Source organism: Python bivittatus, unplaced genomic scaffold (assembly GCF_059951505.1).
Source record: "Python bivittatus isolate LINGU-HERP-01145 unplaced genomic scaffold, Pbiv_v1 ctg000330_np1212, whole genome shotgun sequence".
NCBI lineage: Eukaryota > Metazoa > Chordata > Lepidosauria > Squamata > Pythonidae > Python > Python bivittatus.
The window spans coordinates 54,188,500-54,208,112 of NW_028277058.1; the positions used below are offsets into that span (position 1 = coordinate 54,188,500).

General features: G+C 40.7%; 1 protein-coding gene across 2 annotated transcripts in view; it reads left to right on the top strand.

Moving 5' to 3' along the window:
- The window catches only part of SLCO1C1 (solute carrier organic anion transporter family member 1C1), a 32,139-nt gene extending 16,689 nt beyond the window's left edge, over positions 1–15,450 (top strand). For both annotated transcript variants that reach the window (XM_007420935.2, XM_007420936.2), the window contains 5 exons: positions 1,167–1,332; positions 2,490–2,674; positions 9,106–9,170; positions 10,301–10,418; positions 12,490–15,450. In XM_007420935.2, the coding sequence (XP_007420997.1) occupies positions 1,167–1,332; positions 2,490–2,674; positions 9,106–9,170; positions 10,301–10,418; positions 12,490–12,715 (760 nt within the window). In that variant the 3' untranslated portion in view covers positions 12,716–15,450. The remainder of the gene's footprint in view (positions 1–1,166; positions 1,333–2,489; positions 2,675–9,105; positions 9,171–10,300; positions 10,419–12,489) is intronic.
- The last annotated feature ends 4,163 nt before the right edge of the window (positions 15,451–19,613 follow it).

Consider the following 19,613-nt stretch of genomic DNA (forward strand, 5'->3'; position numbering starts at 1 on the left):
TTGTGACCCCATGAACCATATTGCGCCAGGCCTTCCTGTCCTTCACCGCCTCCCTGAGTTTGCTCAGTTTCATGCTCATTGCTTCAGTGATGCTATCTAACCATCTCATCCTCTGCCTTCTCCTTTGGCCTTCCATCTTTCCCAGCATCAGGGTCTTCTCCAAAGAGATCTCTCTTCGCATTAGGTGGCCAAAATATCTGAGCTTGAGCTTCATTATGGTGCTGTCAATTGTAACCCAGCAATATCTAGAAGACTACCATTTCCTTACCACTGGCTCATCATATAACAGAAGGGTGGGGGGTTGCAGACTGCTCTTTGATTTTGTTCTTCCAAAGGGATCAAGACAGTATCAAGAACTGCTTGACTACTGCCCTTCATGGTGAGTTGTTTCATTATGGATTCTCAGTGAATCCTTCTGGACTGACAGGAAGGAGCACAGAAGGGTTTCCTTTCTTGATGGAATGTTGTTTATGGACAAAGGGATCCATCTTTTCTGATGGATCATTTCCTGGTTCTTACTGAAAAGAAGGAGTCTGGTAGCCCCTTTTCTAACCAACAAATTGTATTAAAAGGGACACTTTTTAAGATCAGGATCCTACATCAGTCTAACCAGTCTGTGCATTTGATGAAATGAGCTGCAGTTCATGGAAGCTTTGCTTTTTAATGTTAGTTGAAAAAGGTGCTACCAGACTCCTTCTGACTTTTTGCTGCCATGGCTGTCATGTTGAAAAACTACATTTTAAAGTAACCTAAAGAAATGAGAACTGCTTATATAAATCAACAGAGAAACCCAACAGTTTCAACAGTGCAATAGAAGCCAAAGAGAACAGACCTGGAAGATGCTCTTGCTCTTTCTTTTCTGATTCTATTTACTGCAAGATCTTGCTTACTTTCTTGCTTGCTTTTGGTGGCCTTTAAGTCATTAACCCTACCTCCTTAAAGTCCAAGAGAAATGGAGGACAGATGTTGCTGATGGAAAATTGCTATGCCTAAAACAACATTAGCAGATGACAAGTCCGCAGAGAAGTTTTCATATCAAGCTGGGTAATATATAGTACAATCGGGTGCTGTTCAATGATATTATACTCCAGCTGTGGTCTGGGGTTGGGCCAATGCTGAGAAATAGCCTGCAATGGTCTTGCAGTATCCTCTGTTTTCTCCACTAGCAACAAGCCAGTCTCCCCCTATGAACAAACTCTGTTTTCAGAGTGCAACGCAGGTTGTGCGTGCTCCAAAAATGAGTGGGACCCTATATGTGGAGAAAATGGGATCACGTATGTCTCAGCTTGTCTTGCTGGTTGTAAAACATCCAACGGAAGTGGGAAAAACATGGTAAGTGCCTTATATTGATTGATTGATTGATTGGGCTCTTCTTTTTTATAGACTAGAATCCATCACACAACCCTCAGGTCAGGTTCATATAAAGATGGTAAAGTCAACCCAGTTTTGGTCCTGGTGTCAGTATCTATTGGGATAAGACAAACCTTGGGTCTAAGAACCCTGAAAAGGAGGAGGAGGGAAAACAACTAGGGGACCAGTCTTGACATACTATTTACTTCTTTTGACTCACCTTATCTCATCTTTTTAAAAAAACTTAGAATAGCAAGTCTGGCAATGCTTTAGAAGGCATTAGATGAAGTTTTAGCTGCCCACCATCATGGAATGAAGACGGTAAACAGCTGAAGCTCATTCTGTCGTTTGCTTCTGAACACCATGTGTATTTCCTTTTGCTACAGTTTAGAAAATGAAGCAGTGAGCAAACTTTAAAAAATAGATAAAAAGGATGCTGCTATTGCCTGGTCAACTTTTGGGAGATGTTATGAGAGTGACCTTTAAAACTTTAAACCTGGCCTTTGCTATTGTAGAGGGTGAATGAAAGCAGTGACGGTGTGAACGTCTTTCCCGGTTGCAAGTCAATGACTGGAATCCAGAAATCTATGACCAGAATTCTATTAGTGTGATGGGCCTCTGTTGGCATCTGTGAACTGAAAAGTGTGGAGTTGTTTTTACAGATTCCTCTTTCTTTTTGTAATAAATTGTGCCTCCTGCAAACCTGCTGGGGATGATTAAAAGACCTTTCAGAAACATATGGGTGGATTGGCACACCTGTCCTCTTTGTTGCTCCTGGATGAAATTATTACATAATTTTTAGGCCCCTCCCATTCACCAAAGCACTTCTACCATCTTTAAATCCAACTAACTATGTCCTTGTTTAAACCACCTTTTGGAATGTTTACAAGGACATAGCCAGAAAAGATTGCTTCAAAGCACAGGATCAACACCTCTTCAAAAGTTCAAGGTTATGATGGTGCTCCTCTCAGGATCTAAACATTCCGCATGGCATTTGCAGAAATGGCAGATTTACAAGGATATGCACCATGTGGCTAATGTTACCTCTGAAACTTGTTCTAATTGGGTTGTTTTCCTTTAAGCTTGCTCCAACTTTAACCACTGGGCATGAGCCCACATGTATTTCTGCTTCATTTCAGATATTTTATAACTGTAGCTGTGTGGACTTTCCAGAGTTTTCATCCAGGAGTTCTTCAGCTCTCTTGGGTCCTTGTCCAACAGGAAAGGAATGCTCCAAAATGTTTCTCTATTTTCTGGTGATATCCGTAATTACTTCCTATACCTTGTCAGTTGGAGGCACTCCAGGGTATATTTTGCTTCTCAGGTAATGAATACAGTATTTTTAACTGCTGGAGATTCTTCTGTAAATATGTAAGCGACGTATCAAGTTTTCCCACAGTGCAATGTCATCTCATATCAACTTGATTTTCCATATTTTTCCAGTCCCCCATTTCATTGGTTTTCCCAATAAAAGAGGCAGCAAAACATACAATAGAATGATTTAATTATGTAAGATATGGACTAGGAAATATTTTGAAAATGAGAGGGGACTGGAAACCATGTGGCTGGTTTTGGTGCAACCTTGGATTTATCATAACCCAAGATGTATAGTTTCTCTAGATGGTCTGCAGCTAAATTGTTCAGTTTTCAGAAACCAGATATACCAACTGAAAAGACAGGACCTAATTAAAGGACAAATTGCTATTGCTTTTGGAGTTCCGAAGGGGAACTTTTTGAGAAAAATAATCTAAAATATGGCCTAAGGAAGGAAGACCATGTGTTTTTAATCAAATGGCTCAGCTGTGCAAATAGAAATAGAAATCAGTGCCAAGCTGCACCTTTTCCCCTAATGAAGTAACTATATAACACAGATTTTGACTCCCATAAGTTGTCTTGGGCATACTGATACGTTCAACATTTACTAATATATTTAAGCACATGGAAGATTTGTTGGCTGTTCTGATATATGATGAACCTTTGTCTGGAAGCTAAGCGCATTTTCACTTTATGAAGTTGGAATGGTAGTTTACTTTTCATGGTTTATGCCTTTATCTTTTGAACCAAATATTTCTTTACCTTCTTCCAAACTGGCGTGCTTTGGCACACTCCCCAGAGCCTCTCCCCTCGGCATTACTGTCTTCCTATTGGGCTCCATACCACTGAAACTGAAATAATGTTTCTTCGGTCAATGACCAGCAAGATTTCAAAATATTCAACACAACAGTAAAATCAAATGGCTGAGATAAAGTACTAGGATAACAAGGAGTTTCTGTCATAAAAATGTAACATATGCTACTATAATGGTATGTTAAGTGCAAGTGTAAATCTAAAATATTATGATCTATGAAGTAAAAATACATATCACCTAAAACAAGAGAGCTAACATGTAATAAACCTGAAGTGATCGATAAAACAGAAGTGGTTATTCCTGTGACCAGTTATGCCTTATTTTCATCATGGCAATACAAAATTTGGCTATTGCACAAGTGAGAAAGGGTTTCAAATCTTCTAGAAGAAGGTTCACGTAAAAATTGTCTGGCCTTCCTGAGAATTTACACATTAGGGACCAAATGTAAGCGGATCTAATATCCCTGTAGAATTTACAGCATAATAATACATGCAAAATAGATTCATTCTCCTTATTGTATGTACATGGGTACATACGCTCGGTTAATGGAGTTTGGGAGTATCTGCTTTGCAGCAAGGCGGATGGTAAGATGTTATGCCTGGCTTTGAAAAATGCTATCCTCAGCTTGGGGAAAGTTAGATTTTGTAGATATCTTGCTGGTTCCGAAGGACTTCTCAGTCTTTTGGGTAAGATCAAGTGCAGTATTCATACCATCTATTTACACATAGTTGCAGCCTTTGCAACTGATTGCATGGAAATGAAAGAGTAAATCATCCAATGTCATACGTATGTAATCCATTATTTGGGTGGCTTATAGGTATGGTGACCATATTTTCTTGGAAAAAATAAAGGGCAAACCTAAAAAATGGGCAAAACTGAGAGGTTCATAAGGATAAAAAAAAGGAATTGTTTATGTTTATAACTTTGCTTTACAAAGGAAAATTCAAGAGTAAAACCAGGAAAAAATTCACAAAAATGCATGTTCTAAATGCATATCTGAAATCAAACAGTATATGTAAATTTATTTGAAGAAGACAATTCAATTTCCATATTTGGCACATGAATGTAACAAGACTATGCATTAAGTGGTACCATTTGTACAGTAAAAGTTAAATGACCAAAATAAAGGACAAAAGTGTTAATTTATTTTGATAAAATAAATAAATCTAAAGGACAGCTTTCTGAAATAAAGGACATATGGTCACTGTACTTATAGGGTAAAGTCCAAACTGATGCCATAGAAAATCAGTACATTTGAGTCCACTGAGTTGAGTGAGATCCAGGTTTTCTTTGTATTGTATGTATATGTTTTCTATATATTTACTTAGCCAGGTTTTATTATGTGCCTGTGAGTACTTTTGTTCTTATCTTTAAAGCAGAACAATGACCAAAACTATTACTGCTGATTTTCTGAATAATAATTCAGTATTAAATGTGTGCAATCAAGTTATAATAATTAACGTGTTGAAGGAGTTCTTCAGGCATTGAACTCTTCTGAATTAAATGAAGCATTGGAAATGAAGTGAGGGATTTAAAAGACTAAAAATACCACCTGATCCCAGCCTGTTCTAAAAATATTTCTGGGAATTAGATGTAATTAAAAAAAATCCATATGATTGAAGTTTAATCTCAAGAGTAATTTTTCAAAAGTCCTACAGATGGCAGTCACATTCTAATATCGGCCACTGTAATTTTTCAAGTAGATGAAATGATCTCTGTCAGGTAACACACGTACCATGGCATATATTCAGATCTCATATAGTTAAGAATCCATGCATCTGTTAATCTTACAGAACACAAGCCTTTGTATGGATAAATCTAGGCTGTAACTCTCCATTCAAAATGCAAAAATGAACGTTTTGATTCTCAATTTCATCTGGACAGATTGTGTAAGGATGTACTTCTTCAGTGCAACTTAGTTCACCAGATTTCTAGTTTTTGTTTTCAGGCCGTTGCTTCACCCTCACTGAATCAGTTATGCCAGTCCTTCCGCCTAGTTGGAGATCCTATAGTACATTGGATGGCATTACAATGGCGTATCTTTTAAGCCTCTGGGTTTGGGTAGCAATCCTTCAGTTGAGTAACTTCTTCAGGAAAGCAAAAACAATTCCCTTGGAGTGCTATACATGTTGCAGGCTTACAAACTTCCTAACGGGAGTCCTGGTCTTGAAGCATGTTTGTGTACATGTTGTTGAAACCATCTCTGCATATGTATTGTCGAAGGCTTTCACGGCCGGCATACGATGGCTGGTCTGGGTCTTCCGGGCTGTGTGGCTGTGGTCTTGAAGTTTTGTTTCCTAACGTTTCGCCAGCACCTGTGACCGGCATGTTCAGAGTGCAGGAGCACAGACAGGAGCAGTTCTCTCTGGGCCCAGGATGAGGTGACCCTTTTGTGGGTATTTATAGAGATCTGGGGGGGGGAAGGAAGGGGGGGAGATTGGGGGTGTGTGGGTGGGGTTGGGTTACTGAGTGGCTGCTTGTTTTGGTGTCAGCATCTGTGTGTATCTTCCTGGGAATTAGGCAGGGTTTTTTCTTCTATTGAATTGTTAACAAGGGGCTGCTGGGGGTGATTAGCAAGTTCATTGTGTGAACTGTTCACATGTCCTAGTGGTTGAGCTGAGTTCGTTGACCTTTTGCAGGCTGTATTTTTCAGGACTGGTAGCCAGGTTTTGTTGATTTTTAGACTCTCCTCTTTTTTTTTTTTTTTATTGAAGCTATGCTGGTGTTTGTGAATCTCAATGGCTTCCCGGTATAGCCTGGTATAGTGGCTGTTGGTGTTGTCCAGTATCTCTGTGTTTTCAAATAGGATTTTGTGTCCAGTGTGCTTGAGAGCATGTTCAGCTACTGCAGATTTTTCTGGTTGCTGTAGTCTGCAGTGTCTTTCATGTTCTTTTATCCTGGTATGGATGCTGCGCTTTGTGGTCCCGATGTATACTTGCCCGCAACTGCATGGTATGCGGTATACTCCTGCGGCGGTGAGGGGATCCCTTTTGTCTTTTGCTGATTTTTAGCACTTCTTGTACTTTTCTGGTGGGTCTGAAGATTGTTTGGAAATTGTGCTTTTCCATGAGTTTTCCCATGCATGGAAAAGCACAATTTCCAAACAATCTTCAGACCCACCAGAAAAGTAAAGAAGTGCTAAAATCAGCAAAAGACAAAAGGGATCCCCTCACCGCTGCAGGAGTATACCGCATACCATGCAGTTGCGGGCAAGTATACATCGGGACCACAAAGCGCAGCATCCATACCAGGATAAAAGAACATGAAAGACACTGCAGACTACAGCAACCAGAAAAATCTGCAGTAGCTGAACATGCTCTCAAGCACACTGGACACAAAATCCTATTTGAAAACACAGAGATACTGGACAACACCAACAGCCACTATACCAGGCTATACCGGGAAGCCATTGAGATTCACAAACACCAGCATAGCTTCAATAAAAAAAAAAAGAGGAGAGTCTAAAAATCAACAAAACCTGGCTACCAATCCTGAAAAATACAGCCTGCAAAAGGTCAACGAACTCAGCTCAACCACCAGGACATGTGAACAGTTCACACAATGAACTTGCTAATCACCCCCAGCAGCCCCTTGTTAACAATTCAATAGAAGAAAAAACCCTGCCTAATTCCCAGGAAGATACACACAGATGCTGACACCAAAACAAGCAGCCACTCAGTAACCCAACCCCACCCACACACCCCCAATCTCCCCCCCCTTCCTTCCCCCCCCAGATCTCTATAAATACCCACAAAAAGGGTCACATCACCCTGGGCACAGAGATAACTGCTCCTGTCTGTGCTCCTGCACTCTGAAGATGCCGGTCACAGGTGCTGGCGAAACATTAGGAAACAAAACTTCAAGACCATGGCCACACAGCCCGGAAGACCCACACCAGCCATCTCTGCATAGTTTCTTCAAAGTCATCTCTGTAGCTTTGTACAATTTCGGATGGACTCTTCTCTTGCTGTAATAGCCATCCTCTTTTCAATTTCAGTTTCCTCATTGTCTGTGGGAGCTTAGCTTTTAGGATATGTTGATATTTAATTGAATCCATTCTTCTTCTATGACCACAAAGTTTCCTGTGCCACTGGCTGCCTTTCAACCCCAGCCCATAATAGAGCTTACAACCCTGTAATATTTGGCAAGGTGTTTTTTTTTTTTCCTTCTTCTTGAAATGCTTCTCCTTTTCCTTCATGTATATCTTGTGAAGTTGTGGCTAAATGCTTTAATTTTTTGTTTCATCCGTCCAAAACATTTTGTTCTAACCTTTTTCAGGCTTTCAGTGTTTCTCTTTGCATACTTTAGATGATGACTTTGGTGAGGTCAGAGAAGCAGAATCCTTCTGACAACTCTTCCACACAGACCATTGTTGTTTAAGCAGCCTGGGGAGAACTATTCTAGGGTCAGCTAACATTTTCCACAGGTTGTTTGCAATAATCTGTGGATTTTGTTTCTGTCAGCCCCACTAGGTCAACCAAACCAGGAAATCAACTCCACAGGAAGGATAAAACTACTTTTACTGACATTAGCTATAATAAGAGAATCTTGCAAGTCAGATTGTGCTGACCTCCTCCTCCTTCTTACACTCCAATGAATTAGGTGTCTGACTGAGCTGCCTCTGAATGTTATCTCATTGTGGACTTTAAAAATGCTTCAGCCCTTTTTGGATCTGTCAAGGTCATTGTTAGTTCTCCAAAGTAGTCCAGACCAGAAGCACAACCTAGAGTACTAACTCTATCTTTATTGTAATCTTACATCAACAGAATGTTGTAAGACTGAAAGTATTTCTCCCCTCCTTTCCTTTTACTCTCCAGAAAATTAGGGAGGGTCCCTTCTGAAATGTTTCCCACATGCGCTCTTTACATGCCGGTTGTCCAGTCGGTGGTTCTCCCTCCTGTCTCCCAAGGTCATTCCCACAAAGCATTACAGTCATCTTCATCCTCTACAGTTTTGCAGTTCTGACTACCTTTAGCACACTTCCAGTAGAAATTTTTCTTTGTTTTCCAGATCTTCAAAAATTCCATGTACCTTCCATTGCTTCTTTTTTACAAATGAAATTGTTGGCTGGAAGTGTTCAGAGATTCTTTTATAGCCATTCTCTGCTTTCTACTAGTAAAGTTTCTTTACTTTCAAAGGCTCAAACAACTACTTTGAGGCGCCCGAGGTTTCTGAAAGGAGAAAAAACAACCATTCCTGCCTGACAGGTTAGAAGGGTCAGCCTATTTGATAGGTTGTGAAATTGTCTTCACTTGGCTAATTGTAGGCCTAATGAGTCAATCACCTTTGGGTGGCCTTAATAATAACTTGACTATATAGTAAAAAACACCAACATACACACACACTGAGTCAACTGGAAGTGTGTCACCTCTTCTGCTCCTGCTACACTATTTCCTTATTTTGAATCTGTGAACAACTGCATATAAATAGTAAACATGTGTTCACATTTGCAGAAAGATTTTGTGCTTAGCTTTGTACCATACAGAGATTGGATCAGCTTAGGTTCACTTAGGAATTCACTGAAACGTAGAATTTGACTGAGGGGCCTAAACGTTCGCATCTAACTGTAATGGATATTAGACTCTCTTCCTTTATAAATTAAGATTCTTCTATTTTATATATTTCAGATGTATTAATCCACAGCTGAAATCTTTTGCCCTGGGCATCTATACTTTAACTATAAGAGTCCTTGGTAAGTAAAAGGTAACATTTCTTTGTGAGTTGGCATGATTCCTAGATGACTACCTAGCCATATCCATCTGACCTTTTCAACAACAACATGGAAGTTGTCTACCATTGTCTTTTTCTAGAATATTTTTTCAACTTCCCAGCCTAGCCTAGCCTAGTCCTGAGATTTCCTGATTGCCCGTCATATAGGTTTTAACATATCCAACCCTGCTTAGCTTTTTAAGTCCCTTATTTTCTTCTAGATCTCCTCAATATTCTTAGTTTAAAATATAATTGACCATAAGATATGATACAGAAATGTGCTTAGGAAAATAATATTCTCTAGCAGAGATGGGAAATGGACCCTGAAATTTGTATTACAGTTTCTGGGGCCTGTCCAATTATGCCACTGAAAATCTGAGGTATTCTAGCAAGCATTGATAATGGTATCAGTAGTCAGGGTCAGATTTTTGACCATTTGGAAACATTTCTAAGGAACTATTGGGTGTAGGTGTGTTAAGTCAATGACAGCCTTAACACAAACTTCCTTTTGTTTTCTGGGAGATGAAAATTAATTAGAAAAACTACCCTCTATTGGCAACCTGCTAACAAATGTTGGTGGGACAATTTGGAGGGACTTTGGGAGAAGACCAGAGAAAGGGTGGGACTAAGGGTCATTAAACACATGGGAGGATAGTTCTGGGCAGGACTATTCTACCCGTGTTCTAGACAGGAGTTCTTTGGGAGGTTTTTTAACACTGATATCTTGATTTTAAGGTATATATTCCAGTTTTCATTTTTTTCTTACCATAAAATAGCAAGACACTGCAAGATTCATTTTCAGCAATCATGGGCAAAAATAGGTCCAAATGCAATAAAAAGGAGACAGGACCAGCAGTTGCCCACCTATGATACAGGAAGAAAAACTCATCAAAATGCAGACAGTTGGTCTTCTCCATGTAATGTTTCGCTTGTCTAGTTGGAAGCATTTGGTAACAAATATGCCAATGAACAATTTATTAGAAGAATGCACACATAACAGCATTTGAAATACAAATATAGTAATTCTTTATTTCTCTTTCTTCTTCTTCCTCTCCTCCTCCTCCTCCTCCTCCTCCTCCTCCTCCTCCTCCTCCTCCTCCTTTTGTAATGCAGCAGGAATTCCTGCTCCAGTGTACTTTGGAGTATCTCTAGATACAACTTGCCTCAGATGGGGAAGCAAAAGATGTGGAGGTCAAGGAGCTTGTAGACTGTATGATTCTAATGCCTTTAGGTAACTTAATAATTTCTTCTCCATAACTCTCAATAGAATATCATTTGCAGGACTGCCCCTCTCTGGTTATTTCTGCCCAGCCCACTGCACAGGGTGAGCATGCTCCAGGTCCCTTCCTTGAGGCAGTGTCATCTTATGGGACCCAGGAGACATGCCTTTCCTGTTGCTGTACCTGCTTTTTTGAATAAGCTCTTCCCTGATACAGAGTTGGCCACAAAACTGTTTCCTTTCTTAGAGACAGGAAGACCTGGCTGTTCTCCAGGTGTTGGGCAGAAAGGTACTTGAGCTCACATTGTTAAGAAAGAGAGTGGTTATTATTTCCAGGCTTGGCTATCTATGTATGTATGATTGTATATTGCTTGTATATTTCTATGCCAGATAGTCATGAACTATGGATTGAGGGGCCTTATAATTCAAATAAATAAATAAATGTATGTATGTATCTCATGGCTGTGAATGCCAACAGTCCCCAGCAGCTGGTCTACTCTGATTCGAAGTGGACAGGAAGAGTCCCAGGTTCCTCAGGCTCCCATTGGCTTTGGGGTGTCACCCCCATTGATCAGAAGCGGCAGCAGATTATGTAGTTAGCACTAAGGCTTTGATAGCAAACAATGCAGTTCTGCCAACAATCAAAGTACACAGGCTGGTTTTATTCTGCTCCTGTCCCTTTAGCTTCCAGACACAGAGCTTGTCAAAACATAGCAAGGTATGGCAGATACCAAATGGAAGACTATCTTCACAATAAGAAGGGGGACTAAACAGGAGAGGAGTTGGGAAGAAATCCAAGTATGGCATCTTTAAGCAAGGTTTTCTTATTTTAGATACCTTGTAATCAACAACAGAGCCATGGACATTGATGGGAGGGGAGCAGGGAGGAAGCAACAATCATCATGATGTTGCAACACAAACTCTGTTCCTTAAGTATTTGTGTATGACATCACAAAGCAAGTATGAAAGATTTGAGCTTGCTTCATGATGTCACAACACACATTTTGTTATTCTGGTGTCATCATGGTTAGTCACGTGAGCCTATGAAGAGAGCCCTTTTTGATTATGTGCCAGTAAGTCGGTGCCAATTCTTAGATCTCCTCCACAATGATTTGTCCCCAACCTGGTCCTTCAGGTCTTCTAATAGTGTACCCATCACTGCTGCAATTGAGTCCATCCACCTTGATGCTGGTTGTCCTCTTCTTTTCTTTCTTTCCACCTTTCCCAGTATTATGGAACTGGGTCTTTACATAATATGAAGAAAGAAAGATCAGATTACAAAGAGATGATCTAATAAAAGCAGGCAGATTAAATATTTAAGTAAAGTTTACACTGCCTGCTTTGTAATGGATGTCTTCCTAAATGGGAGAGTCTGACAAACAATGATGAGCTACCAGCTACCCAGTTTCCTGAGATGGGGAGTTCCATAGTCAAGGTGTGGTCAGTGGGAAGGCACTTTCCCACATCAGTGATGCCTCAGCTATAACTGGGACAGAGAGCAGGGACCATGATGGTCCTTAAGTGTGGACCAAAGTCCTTTAGAGGGAATTGCTTCTGAACATACTTCCACTTGGGCTGATTTTACCTGAAAGGAAGACCATTTGTCCTCCATATTATTTACCTTTAAATGGGTGGATCATGTCAGCTTCACTGAGTCTACAATAATAGCAACAAACAAAGGTTGTTGTTTTTTTATGCCTAACCTTTTCTTGCATGGAACATCAGATCGTCATTCAGAGGTGTCTTCCTTTGGTCTAAGTACAATACTTGGTCCCTTCATCCTTTATGTTCAGAAGTAAGTGCATCAAGTCAGGGCCCAGAATGGAATGATAAAAGACCTTCATTTCCTGTCCTAACAAATGCAGCTCCTTGTGCAATTACCTTCTTTCTTGACGAACAGCTCAAAACCACTTCTCTGCAGTAGCATTGCATGCTCTGTCACCTCTTTTACAAGCTAGGTTCTCCATAACCAGACACATAAACGAGTGTTTTTTCCAAAAAGCAAACAATGAGTTTCAGTAACATAATGCAACAACTCACTGATATAACTAATGGATTCAGTGCCTCTCTCAACCTATTGCAGATACATCTACCTTGGTTTGACGATTGTTTTGGGCACAGTGTCCACCATCCTAAGTGTTGCAGTCTTGATCGTTCTAAAGAAGAAGTCCATCTCCCCATCAAACAAAACTCCTGCAAGCAGCAGAGAGAGAGAATCTACCTCGGTGAAAAAACGGAAAAGTGACTTTGTCAAGAGCAACCACTTGATTCAGACCACCTACTGGACAGAAAAAGAAACACAACTTTAGGAAGACTTGCTGTATATTCAAGGAGAAATTTGTCTGAAGCTGGAGCTTCTAGCACAGTATTTTTCAAACTTGGCAACTTTAAGATGTGTGGACTTCAACTCCAGAATTCCTGGCTGGGGAATGCTGGCTGGGAATGCTGGGAGTTGAAGTCTGCACATCTTAAAGTTGCCAAGTTTGAAAAACACTGTTCTAACACAATCCATTACATATTAATGTGCTGGAATATGGGAGGAGGAAGCGGGGGGATGTTTCCTTTTAATAAATTGGTCAGAGGGTAAATGCCAACTTACTTCTTGAATTTTCTAAAGGCTTGAATACTCATGTTTGCATTTGGCTTTGTGGATTAGAAAACATGCAAAGCAAAATCCCCCATTTTCTACTTCTAAGGAAAGTTGATGGATAAAGGAATGGCATTCTTCTAGTGCAGTATGAGAAAGCCCTTTTTTTTGAGCATTTGGAATGGCTGACTTGCAACTGAGGCAGTGCAGTTCAGAAATAATTAAGAACATAAGAGCCCTAAAACCAAAGGTCATCTCCTCTATTCTTCTGTTCCTGCAATGGCCAACCAGACGCCAACAGGAAATCAGCCCATGAATGCAAAATCAACTCCAGATTCCTAGCAACTGGTTCTGAGATGACCTCTGCTTCTGCTAATGGTGGTGATATTTAGTCACCATGATTACTAGGTCAGTACCTCGTAATCATGGTGGCTAAATATCACCATTAGCTCTACCATCACCATCATACCTCTGTGTTCTATAGGCCATCTCATTTGCCATTATGCTCCACAATCTAATTCAGCCTTCCCTTCCCTTCCAGATGCATGGACATGAACTCTCAGCTTTCTTTCAGGAATAACCATGCTGGATGGGGAATTTTGCAACTTGGTCCACCCATCCAGGAGTAACCCAACTGGAGAAGGCTGAAAGAATCATAATAATTATTCCCATGTTTGTTGTTCTTTCCATGTACAAAAAAAGGAGTCATGAAGGAACTCTTCCTTACCATTCCAAGGGTACAACCACATCTTTTTTCTACTTAAAGGCTAGAGCAGGAATCTCAAATTTCTCCATACCTCTTGGTTTTTCTGAAAGGATTAAATATGGTACAGACTACCTATTCTCATGTTTGTAACTTTCTTATCATAGATGTCTTCATTCATAACTTATAGCATCTTTCCGAATCCTCCAACTAATGTACCATCATAACAGTAATGAGAACTAGTTTTATATTGCTTCCAGAATGGGTGGGTGATGCTATAAAAATGCTGTGGAAGTGTGGAAGTGACCTCAGGAAGAACAAATGGAGAGGAGAAAATGCTGCTCTTGCATTTTTTGTACAGTTCAGCAAAGAATGCCTATGGAGAAGGTAGCCTTTTTCTATCCATTCATCAACATTAAAAGGTTATGGATGACAGACTGTATAACCCTGCTGCAGATGTGTGGGATAGGAAGAGCCTTGTGATACAGAGGTGGTGCAGATGTGTGAAATAAGCCCCTCCTTTTCAGAGAAACTATTCTGGAAAGGCCACAAGCAGGACATAATTCTGATAGTGCTCTCCTGTTATTTTTTCCCCCCAGTATAATTGGGGTTATTGGGCCATTGCAGCTAATAATCATTAATTGTTATTTTAATGGTCTTCTATTCTTTTTTTGCTTTAACAGTTTTTGGGAAAAAATGGTAAAGAGTTGCTATCACTTCATTAAAATCCTAGACAAGATATCCTTGTTGTCCATACAGTTGGTCATTCGTGCAGTTTCTCCCCCTAAAGTCAGTGGGCTTGAAGTTTAAAAAAAAAAAAAAAAAGTTAAGATTTGCTGTGCAATCCAAAACATTCTTAGCTAATAAATCCCACCAAATGCTGAAGGACTCACTTGTAAGTAAATATGCCAGCATCAGGCTATTGGGGAAAGATTGTGGATGAATGTAGGACAGGAAATTTTCATGGAGGCTGTTTTCTCCCTGGTGAAATTAGGTTCTCCCTGCGGGTATTTATGATAGCAGGATGGCATGGATGGTTCTCTGGGTGGTCCTCGGTAACAAGCTGATGTAAATGTGCATTGAACTTCTGTGCCATGGACACCCATCTGACAGCATAATCTAAGGATCTCTGAATTCTAAAACCCTGAAGTGAGAAATATGTAGCCTGGGGCCTCATCTGTCTATCGTTCCCTTTTGCTGTATCCTCTAAAGATACAGCAGAGATCATACCGTTGAATTTTATAGCTCTTCTGTGGTATCACTGCCTGACATGCTATATGAGACCAAGGTAAGCCAAGCCCACCCCTAAATTCTCAGAAATCTCCCTTGTCCCTGAAAGGATCCCCCAAATCCCTACTCTTCACAAGACAAAGAGTCTGTAAAAAATAGGGAGAGGGGTTCAAAATAGCATTATTTGTCCCAGGAGTCTATGAAAATGTGGAGTCCTTGGTGCTCTCTGAGCTTAGCTGTTTGCTTGCAGATGTTTCGTGACCCAACCAGGTAACATCATCAGCGCTAGTAAGTGTGGGGTTCGCTCCCTGTTTATATACAGTAGCTTCTCTTCTATTGGATCTATGCAAAACTAAGGAGCAGAAAGCCTGCTTTTTCTAAAAAAAAAAAAAAAACTTAAAATGAAGATGACATTTTTGAAAGAGGCAGAATTCTGTCCCACTTTCAATTTTTGGACTGTGTTATTTGTCTTTTTTGCACAATGTATAAAAGGATTATGGAACTGCGAGTTTGAAAAATGACTTTGAGAGGAAATTAAAATGCATTCCATGAGTGTTGCCTATGACTCTGGTTTTCTATCATCACAATCCAAAGATTGTGGATGAATGTAGGACAGGAAATTTTCATGGAGGCTGTTTTCTCCCTGGTGAAATTAGGTTCTCCCTGCGGGTATTTATGATAGCAGGATGGCATGGATGGTTCTCTGGGTGGTCCTTGGTAACAAGCTAATGTAAATGTGCATTGAACTTCTGTGCCATGGACACCCATCTGACAGCATAATCTAAGGATCACTGAATCAGTGCAGTCTTCAGGGTGAGTGTGTGCATATAATTGAAGTATAGGAGGTCAGGAAGGCTTCAGAATAATGGAAAACAAGACAGGAGCATTCTCTCCCATCCCATCCCAAAAGGCAGGGCAGAAACACTAACCAAGAGAAATTTGAAAGAAACACTCAAGTTTTCTGATATTTAAATTTTAAAAAAACCAAACACTTTCACAAGGGAAGGAAAGGGTGAAGAATTGCAAGGCAGAACTTGGAACAGCATGAATGGCTAGATATCTGGCAAGTCCAGCTCTTAGTCCAGTGAAGACACAGTGTGCAACAGTTACACATCCAAGAAGATGTATACTGTTCATCATAAACTGTATATTGTACACCATAACACTGAAAGAAAATCCAGATAATCCAACACATTTTCAGGTTCTGGCATGAAACATTTCTATGAGCTGGGCTTCAACCTTGCACAGGTTCACTCTTGGCCTTCACCCCATCTCAGTCGGAGCAGTTGATTTTGGCTCACTTCCCAGTTCAAGAATGCCAGCGCTGATTTCTGCCTGTTTCCAGGCCATAAGAATGTAGCTGCCTTCTCAGCTTTAGCTCAGAATTGTTCAGCTAATCCACAGGCACAGAAACAACCTGTAGACTGGCTAAGAAAGAAAGGCCATTTTCTCCTTTGACAGTCTCTCACAGCAGACACCTAGCTGGTTGTTTCAGCCCCAGCCACCACAAAGACGCAAAAGGTAAACCTTGATTTTGAGGTCTCTAAACTTCCATTTCCCATTTCCCCCCAACATCTCCTCTTTCCATGAAGCAGAAAGTTTCTAATAGGCTCTCTGTTATTTTCTCTAGCATAAAGTGCTTTTATTTTCATTCCATAGCGTAATTAATAGCAGCAGAAAGCCCATATGCTGGGCTGTTTGCTTGATGGCCTCAATTTCCTACAATATAAATGTCCCATGTAATTGGGGGCTGGCCCTAATTTTCCAGTCATGGTTCCTGGTAAATTTTGTCTTTGTTTTCTTTCCTTCTTGGGAGTAACTCCTTAAATGATGTAGGCAGGACTTGCTGTTGTTGACATTCTTCTCCCCACTCCAGTTCTCCCTTTGTTGAGTCATTTGGATGGCAAGATTTGCCCTGCCATTACACTGAGGAAGTAAATTCAAGGAGCTGATTAGTGAGAGACAGTGAACAGTAGTGAAATAATTCAGGTCTATATATGCTAGGCAACCTGTTTGTCCTGTGGTTGAGCCCCATTGTTTAATTAACACCTGGAAGAGAGGCTGCTTAGACGAGCTAGCTCTTCCCATTTACTCTTGCAAGCTGCAAGATAACAAACTTTCTGCTCTAAATTCAAATAGGAAGTTATTTCCCTCTTTTGTCGTGCCCAGTACCTGTTAAACCCTTAACCCTCATGAATCTGTAACCTTCCCTTGCAGATGCCTAAACTAAGCAACTCTGGGGATGGAGGGGAAAAGAGAGGTCGCAGAGCTATAAGACTTGCCCAACAACAGCAACCCCTTTGTGAGTCAAATTTTGGAGACTGTCCTTGCTGTTTGGGGTCACTGCAGCAGATTAGCAGATTACATGCTGGTGCTGTAAGCAATTAACTGAGCAATTTAAATACTATAAACATGATGCTGTTTGTTTCAGTCCTGGTGCCTCCTTGAATGTCCTCCTGCTTTGGTATCCGTCCTGCAATGCAAGAATTTCAGGAAACACTGTTCTGTGCCTTTTAAGATATCCTATTTCTCTCATGGTGCAGGACATTGTTTCATTACTCAGTGGGAGTAAGCAGTAATGCTGGCTGGGGAATTCTGGGAATTGAAGTCCACACATCTTAAAGTTGCCATGGTTGAGAAACACTACATTTGATCCTGCACATGGAAGATAGAGGCATTCTCTTGACCTTTAATTCACACCAGCCCAGTAGGGAAGACATCAGAATCACAGAATTCTGGCAATGGAGGTCTTTTAGTCTAACCCCCTGCCCAGGACAGGAATCTTCAGACCATCCCTGACCAATGGCTGTCCAGCCTTGGCTTGAAAGCCCCCGCAATTCCAGGAAGCAGGCTTAATAGCTCTCACAGGAATTTCCTCCTAATTTCAAGGTCTCCTTCTATAAAGCTTTCACCCATTGGTTCTTGCCCTACCCTCAGGTGTGGTGAAAAATAAAACCACACCATCTCCCCATGACAGACCTTCAACTATGAGGACACTGCCAGGATTCTCTCTTTACTCTTATTTTCTTTAGCGTAAACATATCCAGTTCTTTTATGTTCTTCACAGAATTTAGCCTTCAAGCTCCTTACCGTAGGTGTCACTCTCTTCTGCATTCTTTCCAGTTCCTCAGCATCCTTCTTGTATTATGGCAACCAAAACTGTATTCCAAGCATGGTCTGACCAGGGCAGCTTGAGTGGAACTATCACTTCCCACGATCTTGACATCATATCCCTATTAGTGCAGCCCAAGATTGCACTGGTCCTTTTGGCAGGTGCAGCACACTTCTGGTTCATGCTTAATCTGTGGTCTACCTAGATCCTTCTCACAAATACTATTGCTAAGCCAGCTTCTGCCAATCTTGTACCTGTGCATCCTGCACCCAGTACAGAACCTTATATTTTTTACCACTGAACTGCAGACTGTTTGGAAAAGCACAATCTTCAAGTCTATCAGGATCTTTGAACCTTGCGTCTGTCTTTTGAGATGTCTTCAATCCTCCCCCAACTTTTTGTCATCTGCAAATTTGCTGAGCATTCCTTCTGTCCCCTCATCTAAGTCATGTGTGAAAATGTGGAACCAGGACAGAACCCTGAAGTACTCCACTGCATACCTCCCTTCAGACAGACACAGATTCATCCATATGTCCCTTTTAGCAAATGTTTTCAACCATTTATTTGAAGCACCTTTTATTTGAAGAGCTATCAGAGGGCAATTGCTTTCACTTGAAGATGATCTCTGTTAGAAGGGCTAATGAGTTCAAATTTGGTTTTAAAATAAGGAACCATCAAGTGAGAGAATCCAGTTGTTGGATGCATCATCTCTGTCTACCAAATAGTTTCTTTCATGGCACAGACTAGAGGAAGGTTAATTTGGTGTCTACTTTCCATCTTTACTATGCTACTATTATATACATAAAAGGGCTAAAGCTCGGATAACCAAAGGCCATTCATTTTGGGAATGTCCATGCCAGAATTCTTTCCACTGGCTCTAGATGATAGATTGATTATGTGCCATCAAGTCATTTTTGATTCCTAGTGACCACATAGATAGATTTACTCCATGGCGATCTGTCCCTAACCTGGTCTTTAACCACTGCACCCTCAGGCCTGTTTTTCCCAACTCACTTTTTCTGCCCTGGCTGTTAGATTTTGTCAGTCTTTTTAAACAACTGTTTCACATGAACTGAACAAAACAAGCTACTTAACACTGCTGATTCTGTTCCTGCCCATTGCATAATATCATTGTTCAATTAGAGGGCATGATGCTCCCCAAACAGCTTTAGAAAGAGTGCCTTGTCTGGTTATCAGAAAGTTAAACAGGATAGGAAGACTAAACCTGCAATTTGCTTTACAGGTAGTTCTCACTTAACAATCATTCGTTCAGTGACTGTTTGAAGTTACAATGGTGCTGAACAAAGGGACTTACAACTGGTCCTCACACTTCCAACCGTTGCACCACCCCTGTGGTCCCATGATCACAATCTGGGCACTTGGCAACCAGCTTTCACTTTTGATGGTTTCAGCATCCCAGGATCACGTGATTGCCATTTGCGACCTTCCCAGTTGGCTTCCAGCAAACAAAATCAGTGGGGAACCATATGATTTGCTTAACAACTACATGATTCGCTTAACAGCTGCAGTGATTCGCTTAATGACCACTGCAAAAAAGGTCGTAAAATTGGGTGT